The 11,093-nt window shown below is 46.9% G+C and overlaps 1 protein-coding gene and 1 long non-coding RNA gene across 2 annotated transcripts; one reads left to right on the forward strand and one right to left on the reverse strand.

Moving 5' to 3' along the window:
- Positions 1-332: 332 nt before the first annotated feature.
- TLNRD1 (talin rod domain containing 1) lies at positions 333-2,742 on the reverse strand. Its single transcript, XM_010391086.2, has one exon. It carries the CDS (start codon positions 2,166-2,168, stop codon positions 1,101-1,103), a length of 1,068 nt encoding a protein of 355 aa, XP_010389388.1. The 5' UTR covers positions 2,169-2,742; the 3' UTR covers positions 333-1,100.
- A 1,061-nt stretch (positions 2,743-3,803) lies between these two features.
- Positions 3,804-10,494, forward strand: LOC120410520. The gene is made up of 2 exons (XR_005602719.1): positions 3,804-3,844; positions 5,384-10,494. It is a non-coding gene; the product is annotated as an uncharacterized LOC120410520 (long non-coding RNA).
- The last annotated feature ends 599 nt before the right edge of the window (positions 10,495-11,093 follow it).

Below are 11,093 nucleotides of genomic sequence, written 5' to 3' on the forward strand. Positions count from 1 at the left end.
ATGACAAACAAAGCCAGGCTGTGCCCTGCTGCAGCCACCAGCAGTGCTCTGGAGAGCAGTCCCAGTGCAGAGCAATCCCAGTGCACAGCACTCCCAGTGTATCCTGGCCCAGCTGTCCACAGATACAACTGGAGTAACTCTGTCAGAGGCTCCTGGGGAGGAGGGGTAGTACTGGGAAAGGGACAGTATTTATGAAAGAACTGAAGACTTTATGCTGCTGTCTAGAACTTACAGTTACATTTGTACCACCCATTCCCTGGGGGAAATGACATACAATACAAACAGGCCTAGTTGTTCAATTATTCAAGTATTAAGAGATTCACAGAAAGGCATCTGAGAAACATAACATTTTAATAGATGAAATAAATACTCCAGTACATGCAAGATAAAAACTGACATTGGAAAAAAATTAAAAATCACTTTTGTTATAGTGTAATTTTGTTTGTTTGTTTAAACACTCACAGTAGCTTTTCCCCCAGTTTGGAAATCAACACATGGAAAACATAATCACAACCTCCAGTCCTTCCACTCCTACACACCAAATGCACTTCTAACCTAACACTTGATGCAAAATAAAAAAAGTCATACAAAACAAAACCAAACAAAATAGTAGCTACATCCATCATCTATGTGTTGTTGGGTTTTTTTCATTTTTTTAAATGAATAAGAACTGAGGTAACCTTTTTCCTGCACAACCGAACAGCAAAATTTAGAAGGGAAATTTCGGAAGACAAGACAAGACAAACTTTAAAAACCGCACCCAGCGCGATTAAAGCTCTTTTTTTTTTTCTTTTCTCCTTTTTCTAAGATACCCCCACCTCCCCAAATATAAAAAACTTTGAAACAGTTTTACCATTTGTGTGAAGACCTTGTTGAATAAAGGAAAATTTATCTGCGGATACTTAAAGTAAAATATAAAGACGCCCAAACTGGCTACCCTTATTAGTACATATAGTTTGAATATGTTCTGCTTCTTCACCACATGAAATCAGAGGATTGGGCTCATCCAAGCAAATTCTTTGGTATACAAAAAAGGGGCGAGGAGGTGGGGTATTATTTTCCTTTAGCAATGACTGGGATCTAAACAGAAGATGTGGGGGTTAATTCACAGAATTAGAGTTCACTGGCGGTAAAGTCCTGGGTGAAGATCTTTCTCTTAGTGCCTGAGATAGCAGGTTGCAACCATCCGAGACGGCGCAAGCTGAGTTCCTCAACCTTTCCCTGTAATCGCTCATTTTGGTGCTACTTTCGGGGTGTTGGGCTATATCCCTGAGGCATTGGGTCAGGAGCACACAAGCAGATACCACACTCATGGCTCCTCCTAGGATGGCAGTTTGCACAGCTTTGCCCTCTGGATTAATGGTGGCAGCTTTACCCAAAAACTGGGGCTCAGTGGCAAAGCCCACCAGAGCATAGACAGACTGCACCAAAGGTCCACTGAACAAGACGCACCGATTCCTGGTCAGCTCGCTGGGTGAGGTCTTCACCTCCTTGACACAGGCCAAGAGGGCAGAGGCGCTGGTGCTCATACATTTGACACTGAGTTTGAACTGCTCCTTAGCAAATTTATCCTTGGATTTCTCACTGGCCAGCACGCAGGCGTCTGTCAGGAATTTCAAGTTCTTGGACATGTTCTGAGAAACCTCCAGCAGGAGCTGAGGGCTCATATCTGCCAAAGGGGTGGTCTTCAAGACCCCGCAGCCGTGCTCCACCTCATGCCTACATCGGGTCACCTTGTAGCGATCCACCAAGCCAGGCATAGCAGGCTGGGCCCCCGGAGTCTCCACTGCAGCCAGGTAGGCAGCGTGGGCAGAGCACTCGGTCAGGGAGACCACCAGCTCCCCCATCTCCATCAGGCTTTCCCCCACCTCTCCAAAGCGTCCCATGTTGAGCTGGCTCTGGACGTCATGGGTCAAGATGGAGAGTCCTTTGGTCCTGGCAATGATCGTGTCCCTGCACTTCTCAAAGGACTCACCGAAGACAGACAGGCTCTCGGTGTTCACCGGCCTGGTCTCGCTCGACAGCAGAAGCAGATCGGCCACCAGTTGCATCTTGATCTTGCAGTGGTCGCAGATAGAGATGAGCTTCTTCCTCTGCAGGGAGCTGCTGCTGGGGATGCCGCCGCCGGAGACCTCGCTGCTGGACTTGCCGGAGCCACCGCTAGCCATAGCGCCGGGGGGGCACTCGCATGCCGCTCGCTACCCCGCTGCCGCCGCCGCCTCCGCCGCCGCCCGAGCAGTCCCGACTGAGCCCGGCAGGATCGCTCTGCCTTTTCCGCAACATCATTCCATTAATCGCCGGGAGGCAAGAAAAGGCTCTGGGCGCCGGGGCTGCCGCTGCTGCGGGGACCGAGCTCGGCCGGGGCGCCCGCCCCGCTCCGGCGCCAGCCTCCGCTCCTACGGCGCTCCCACGGCGGGGCGGCGCTCGCCGGGCGCCCCCGGGCACCGGTCTGGCATCCTTTAGCTAAAAAATATGTAATTTTTTTTTTTTTCTTCCTTTCCTTTTCGCACGCTGGCTCCCCTCTCTTCCACCGCCTCGTCCGGCTTGCCGGCTGCGGGATCCTGCGCGAAGTTCCCTTTACCAGACGCAATACCTCAGGGACGCGCCGCCGCCGCGCGGAGTTGGGGCAGGGGCGCAGCCCTCCAAGTTGCTACCGCGCCCCCGGCGCCTCCGGTCGGGGAGCGCCCGCCGGGCGCAGCTCGCAGGGGCCGGAGGGGCGGCGGCTGCGCACCATGTGCCGCCCCCGGCGCCCGCCGCGGCCCCGGCTCGCAGGAAGCGCCGCGGAGGGTGTGGCCCGCCCGCCCCGCACGGCCCCGCCGCGCACCCGCGGGGAGCCGGCCCGGGAGGGGAGAGGGGCACGGCGGGGAGCCGGGACGCGGGGGACCGCGGGGGGAAGGAAAAAAAAAGAAGAAAGAGAGGAGGGGGGAAAAAAAAAAAAATAGCTCCACCGGATCCGGGTGCTGGGGCGGGCGGGCGGATCCGTTCCCCTTCCTTTGCCGCTGCCTCACTCCTTCCTGCCGCGATCATTCACGCGGCCGCTGCGCGCTCTCTCCCCGCCGCCGCGGTCCATCCCCTGCGCCCCGGGCCCTCCTCGCCGGCTCCCGCGGTGGCCGCCGCCGCACCAACTTAGGCTCTTCCCGCAAACAAGGGTGGTGGCCGCGGGCTGCAGCCGCGGATGCTGCGACCCGCCCGGCCTTGCGCTCCTCCTGCCATCTTCCCTGGCTGAGCCGCCAACTCCCAGGGGAAAAAAAAAAAAAAGAAAAAAAGAAAAAGAAAAAGAGGGAAAAAAAAGAGGGGGAGGAAATCTTCGTTTAAATTCCCTTTCTCAGGCTTTCAGACAAACTACTGGGAAGAGGCGGCTGCGACGGCGCTGCCAGCCAGACGCTGCACGGCTCTGGGGGAGCTCCCCCGCCCCGCTGCCTTTGCTGTAACCTCACTTGAGCCTATCGAAATCTTTTGTGCGGTGTCACCGCCCTTCGTTTAAATCCTGCCCTCCCCCCGCCGCCGCTCCGCGCCCGCTGCCGCTCGCTCCTCCCAGGCGGAGGGGGCAGCAGCGCCGGCACCGCCCGCCCGCCGCCGCTGCCGTGTCCCTGCCGCGCGGGGCTCCGGAGGGGCTCCGGGGGTAAATAAACAACGGGGGGTGCCGGAGACAGAGGCCGGTAGCAGGAAGGTGAGGGGCAGCCGGAGAGCGACCGCCGGGAGAGCACGGCCCGGGTGCGCGGCGGCGCATCGAGCAGTCGGATACCGGAGAGCGAGGAGCCGTCCCCGCCCCAGCGCCGGGGCAGAGGCGGCCCGGGTGCCGCTCCCCGCCCGGCCCCTGCCCCTGCCCCGGGCAGCCCGCCAGGTGAGTGCGGCGTTCCGCTCGGAGCTCCCGGCCCGCAGGGCAGCGCCCGTGTCGGGCTGTCCCGGTCCGGGCGGCAGAACCCGTTCCTGTGCCAGCCGGCCCCGGGTGACAGAGCCCGAGGCAGCGCGGCTCGGAGCGCGGGGCCCGCCGCTCCTCATCGCTGGGGGCTCCGGCTGCCCCAGGTCCGCTCACCGGGGTGCTGTAAACACGGGATGGGGGATTGCTGCAGCTTTATTTACACAGAGATAGTGCCCTCAGCTCTGGCCCTGACCCAGATTTTACACCAATGAAGACGAATTTGGTCTGTTGCTCTCCCGTTTCTGTCGCTCCTTTTGAACACTGGTTACTGTTAGACTTTAGCAGGGAAAATGTAAACCTACTGACACTGCTGTGTACTGAAAGCTCTACGAGGACTCTCGCTGATCTTCTTCCATTCTGCAGCACACCAAGAACTTTCTGAGACGATCCTTGTCAAAAGCAAGATGTTACGCTCAGTAAACCTGAGGCACAGTCCTGTTGCACAGTATCTGCATAAACAATTCTGATTAATCAAAGTCCATGTTGAAACCACATCTTACATTTCTTACATATTTTGCTGTAGCTTAAGCTGCACCTAAATAATAACAACATGCTTTTGCTCCTTTCAATCAGAATTCTCTTTTTAAGTTAGCCTTCTAATCCTTAGGTACTTGCAATGCATTTAGCAGGTTACAGAACTCCAGAAGTACATTTGTCCCAATTCACAGTTAACATCCTGCTACATTCCTACTACTGCAGGGGTATAAGTGACCTTGAAATAAATGGAAATTGGACCAGACTCCTCACTTGAAGTTGCAGGTCAGATCCAATGATGTCCTGGCACAAATAGAGCCCACCTAATGGATTTCATACATTTAAAGAGCTTCAGACAAGTTTATTTGCACATATTCTTAGCCATTAGCTTGAAGAACCTTTGGCCTTCTACTTGTAGAGCAGGATGTGAGCAGGATGAACACAGATATGAAAGTGGGGGGTTAATAGGATGTACCTGTTCGGGGAGTAGGGGAATCCCCTGCCATAAAGCCAGGCCTGAGGAAAGGTGCAGATAGATACTGGTCTATGGGTGTGTCGAAAATAGGGCAGTTCTCCACCCATCCCTCCTCACAAAAACAGTGTGAGGGAAGTTCTGTTTTCTTGAGTCAGATTATAGCAGTTTCAAGGAAGGTCATGATTTGGGCCTAAACAATTTTGGCTTACTGCCAGCAACTTGTTTTCAGAAGTATAAATAGGAATGACTTCAGAGTACTCTGAAAAATAAAAAATCAATGGGCAGAAGAAGCCAGCTGAACTGTATTTCAGAGTTATTTCCAGATATGTCCTTAAATGAGGTGAAATAGTATGCCACACAAGGAACTTCTCTCATAAATATTAACCTAGTTTATCTTTAATGAGGATTGACCACATTTAATTGGGGTTTGAAAGATTTCATTTTAGAAAACGTAGGTCTCATCTCTGACTGGAAGAGGTGTTATGTGGCCTAATAGTCTTTTCCATTTTTAGATGCTGCTGCCTGCCATGATGCTCTGTGTGATTTGCACCATTCCCCAAGGACAAAGCAGAGAGATCCTTGGTTTGGACAGGTCCTGCAGTGCCTCCTCCACCAGCCTTCCTCCACAGAAACCCAGCTGGGCCTTACCCGTGGCAGTTCCTGCAAGTTGACAGGGCCACCAAAGCTCTTAGTAACTGCTGCAGTATAAAGCAAATATTTTTCTAGCTCTTTTAATCCATCCACAAGACTGATCCAGTGCTTATCTGCCTCAGTCTTAGCAAGGGGGAAAACTATTAATTTTTGTCCTGTAGTAAGTGTTGCATGGGGACAGTGTCCAAGGAAGTCTTGCCAAATGCCATTTCCTCTCATAGTAGCCCTGGGTGTTCAGCTTTTCTGCATATTAAATGTCTGGGGCAGAGTGACCTGGCTTTTGCTTTTTGAAAAAATAATGTAGAAAATACCACCTTCATTAGTCATTTTTGCCATGGAAGTGGCATTTCCTGGAGCAGCTCCCTGTTAGATCCTTCCTACAGACTGCAGGGTTGCTGCCTAAGTACGCCTGGCCTGGCTGGATTCACTCATAGTTTGTGTTCTCCATGAACATACAGTCTCGTTCTAAAAAGCAGCCTTGGAAATGGATTCTCTTGGGCTGGTACCCTGAGCAGAGCTGAGGGTCAGCAAGGTACGTGCTTTAAAGTGCCAGTACATGCATCTCTGGGATTTAGGAGGAAACTTGGACCCAGTGATGTTTGAGGTGCATATCTCCTTCATAAGTCTTCTGCACATCTCTTTCAAGGAGAATGTGTTCATACCCATTTATTTCATGGCTGCTAAGTGCAGAGGTGATCCACAGGACTTGGGCAGCTCACTGAATTGGTATAAAAACTTGGAAGACGTGAAAATCAGGTGGCCATGGTTGGCTTTAAAAAGATTTCACTGACAGAGTCTGAATGAAACAACTCTCCGGGGTTCAAACCAGCAGGCATTGTCAGATACAAGGGATTAAAAGGCTTCTTAATGTGGCTTAGTAGTGTACAGAAGATTGGCTTACTTGTATGAGCTCTTCTTTTGTCACATTGATCTTTATTTTGCATTGTGCTTAGTACAACAGAAACTGGAGGCTTGAAGTCGTCTTTCCTGAATCATCTGACAGGACTTGGCCCTTTTATTGCTTAGTAAAATATTTTTTTGTGAAGGAGGAATTGATTTTTGCCAGTGTAGCCACTGTTGAGTAATAGCTGAAGAATACCAAGTTGTAATAATTTCATGAGCACTGTATGTGGCCAGGTCGGTGAGAGGAAGTTACTATACAGTGGGTTGTACTTCTTTATATTACTTTCCTGTATAGATGTATCGATCTAACCTAATAGGGAGCTAGCTGATGAAGGAATAAAAGGCAATTCAGTGGTTCCCCTGTGTCAGCTCTATGTGACTAAACCCATGAGGTGGTAATTACAGGAATGATAGCTCCAGTTCTGAGGGATGCAGCTGGTTTGTCAGGCTGCAAACTAAAAATCATAGGAGGATAAAGTTGGCAAGGACTGATGGAAAAAATACTTTAACACCGAGGCAGACTTTGTAGAAGAGGCTGGAAGAAGCTGGGCCTTCCTCTCTGCAGCAGTCTAAGTCACAGTGTAAGAAGGAAGGGCAAGTGTGTTGACCAGCTTATTGTTCTTAAGATCTATTTTGTCTTAAATGTTTTGGTGGTGAGTAAGTATTTTGTGGTCAGTACTTACAGCCATTACTTCATGAGAGACTAAAACCGTGAGGTCTGGATCTGTCTTGGGTCTGCAGAGGTAGCCATGGTTGATGCACTGGGGGTGCAACCTGAGAACTGGTCTGATTGCAGCCAAAAACACAGATCTGGAGGAACAGTTAACTGGGCACTTGAGACAGCAAAGTGCAAAGACAGTCACAAGTTTTGTTTCTTCTTTTGTCTATAAATAAATAGCTTTTAGAGTAGTGCGTGGGCTTTCACATACAGGTTTAATTAACCTTGGTGTTCTGACATGATGGTTTGTGTTTGTTCTTTTTTTGATATGGCATAGTCAAAACCACAGTATCAAAGGTAAGAACAAATTTATTACATAGACACCATTAGTGTAAATACCCCAGTTGTGGGATACTGGCCAGCTCCTGTTTCTCAGCTGAAAGATAATACAGCAAAAGAGGTTTTTCTTTTATTGTCCTTTTATTCACCATTTATTGCACTGTTTTCACCACTTGCTGTACATAATCGATTGGTTGTCCCCTGCTGTTACCATGGATATTTAATACATCGACATGGAAAGGAGACACATTTTCATGAAAGGGAAAATGCAGCTACAAAACTCTTGCACTGAACGGACAGCTGTGCCATATTTTACGTGAACACAGCCAATAATGGCTTTTTGTTTCTTTTTCTTGCCTGCCAGCACAGCTACACACACAGATACCCCTCCTGCACCTCGTGTCCATTCTCCCTCCCTGGAGCAGGTGAGAAAGGCCAGAGGCAGGTTTGTAGCTCAGTTGCCTTGAAACTCAGAAACACGTAACGAAAGAATGGCAAATGCTGTTGGTTAGTGTGGTCCAGCACAAACAGGAATCCAAGACCCTCCCTTAGACTCTTACGTCTGGGTTTTCTTGAGATCAAAGGGGAACATGGTATTTTGAACAAAATGTGCAAGGGCCCACCCTTCCTGAATTGCACTTTTGGTGGTATGTTCTGTCCTGCAGCTGTAATGCTCTACAGGAGGGTTTGGGTTTTCCTCCTCCCTGCCCTCTTTTAATATGTATCATGAGAGAAATTTAATGGATGTTTTCACAGGAGTCTCTGATCCTACACTGCTCTCATTGTGCCTGTGTGTTCTGTGAGCAGGGCTGCTGATCATTAACAGTTTAAGCCTAGCACCTCTAATTCATCAGAAGTTCATGTAATGTATTACTTACATTAGATGTAGGTGCCAAAACTGACCTGTAAACCTAAAATGAAATTGGGACTACAAAATTAATTTCATTTAGATTGTGAAAATTAGACTATAAATGGAATTCCTGTGGGAACTGTGTAAATCTTCCTTGACATTGATTTAATGTAATTCTTTTCTTAATAGGCTAACTTTAAATTGTGTAACCAGTACATAGTCTTAACCAGCACAGATTTGTAGCAAATCTTGCAGTAAGATGAGTACTAACAGGAACATTCTGTGGTGTTTCTGGATTTAGAGATCACACTGTATAGCTTCAATGCAGATGACTAGACAGTCAGGCATCATACCCCCTCCCCAACTCAGAGCAGATAGGTAATGACACAGAGCTGTCATGTCATCTCCATCCCATCAATAAATTTTAATTTATAAAATGCACATGCACAGGATAACACTAATTCAGGGTGAAGATTTATTTTATGTTCAAAACTGAAGTCGGAATCTGAGTTTCAAGGTTAGTACCTGAATCAGAATTTCATGTCCAAATCACAATAGTTAATCTCTAATCTGGGAAAAATTTGAATTAAAGACTTAATTTTTCAAACTGGATCCAGGAATTCAAGGTCTGACTAGCTCTGGAACAGAAATTTGCATTCTCTTAATCGATGGCAAGTAAGTGTGCTTGTTTTATGCATGAAATTAAATTGAGGACTGAAATTATTCTGAATCATTCAAATATTCGTGCTCTAGATGACATCATATTCTGCTTGCTACGCTGCTTTTTTTCTTGGGATTTAGACATGTTCTTGTTGTTTTTAAAGATAACATGTTCAGGTCTGATTCTTCAAGTTTTATTCTGCCTGTGAGTAAATTCAGAGGGTTGGATTAACACAGGCACTCTCTGTGCATGAGAGCTCGGGCATTAGCTTCTCTCTGCAGGGGAACATTTAAGGTGCTTGAGATAATTTGACCTATGAAAACAATAATTTTGAATGTTTCAGTGCAAATAACTCCTAATATCCTGGCATTCTGTAAAATGTGTGACAGTGGTTTTAAACAGGGAAGAATTTGCTGGATGCTGGGACATCTCAAAACTTGCTTGATTTTTCTGGGTCTCTTACTCAGCAAGTCTCCTGTACTGTTTAAAACAATATTGTCCTGGTCCTGCTCTAAGCCAGTAGGTGCAAAAGCAGTTCTAGTGCCTGTCAGGTTGTGTAAGAGTCAGATCTCAATCATTTTTGATACCCAAAATTACCACTGCAAGGCTGCCTTGCACAACACTTAATTCATCTGGGCCTCTATTAAACATCCTTTTGTGTCAGTAGAGTTCTTGAAATGAATTGATTCTTCCAGACTCAGTGAGTGCTGAGAGCAGGTAGCCTTTGCATATTCATTCCCCCTTCTGCACGCTTAGGGCTGATCTTCTGTCTTAATTTCCTTCCAAGAAGTCAGGCACTGCCTTAATGAAGTCAAGTTCTTTGTTCTTTCTAAGGTTTCATTCCAAGAAATGTCAAAGAACAAGATTTAAGACTCTACTGTACTGTATTTGCAAAGAAAAGTAAAATGTGACAAATAGGAATCCACTTTAAAATAGAAAATTGCATACAGAACTGCACCACCAGCAAAGACTTGAGAGAGCTTTTGGCAGTTAAAAATTCACATTCTTCTCCCAACTCATAAGAAAGATGAAAGACTGGTATGGGAAATGCATTTTGCACAAATATAGCTCCAAAAATGGAAAAAAAAAAAAATCTCAAAGTTCATTTACAGAAATTCAGAACATCCTGAATCCTCTCATATTACAGCTTGACCCAGCCCTACTCAATAGTGAAAACAGTTTACAAGGGAAGGTAGTTTTGGCTTTCTGATAAGGTATAACTTTATAATTAAAGGTACTACTAATAAAACTGGAGTGTTGCAGAAGCAAAAATGACAGTCACAGCTTTGACCTTCCCTGGCATGACTAGATGGGACTTTTAGCTACAAGGTAAAACATTTAACACCTTACTCTTGCAATCTACAATGAAAGTAGCCATCTATTACCAGATACAATCTGTACTGCAATCATAATCGTGTTAGCTGCTACGACTATAGAAACGATGGAGAAATGTGACAACGCTTAAGCTATAAAAAGCATATTGGCATGATTCAATAGATGCTCTGATCACAACACAATGTGCTCCAATAAAAAGAAAATGCAATTTAATGTGCCCCTGTCAGTGGTATGTGCTGCCTTGTGTTTGTTTCTTGCATGGGAAAGAGGAACAGCAGAGAACAGGGGCTGAACAGGTGTTTGTCCTACAGCTGACCCCGCAAGCAGCAGACTTGAACAAGTCTTCCCAGACACAGAATTTTGCGTGAACAGAGGTTGTTGCAAAGTCAGACCCAAGCATGAAAACTACCTCCTTTTCAAATTAAAGCTTTAATTGGCACGACAAAGAAATGTATAGTGTTGTTTGGTGCAGTGCTGGGTATACTGAACAACTTGTTCACCTACCAAAGGGTTACTTTTGAGATCTGTATCTGAACATAGTATCAGATATTAAAGAAAGTAAGTTGACTTGGTTTGTTCTAGCAAGAAAAAACAGAACTGAAGAAAATATTTCTTAGTGGAAATTCAGTGAAAATATTTTATGCTGCAAGTCCAGCATTCCAAGATAGAATCTTTATTTTTTTTTCCAGTGAATGTATGCACAATCCAGTAATAACAAAAGTTAGCAGAAACGTATTTTAGTAAAACCTCATTAATCATGGCAATCTGATATAGTATACCTGATATTCATTATATTTAATGAGAAATCACCAAGCAAATGTGCTC

The sequence above is a fragment of the Corvus cornix genome, chromosome 10 (genome assembly GCF_000738735.6).
Source record: "Corvus cornix cornix isolate S_Up_H32 chromosome 10, ASM73873v5, whole genome shotgun sequence".
Lineage (NCBI taxonomy): Eukaryota > Metazoa > Chordata > Aves > Passeriformes > Corvidae > Corvus > Corvus cornix.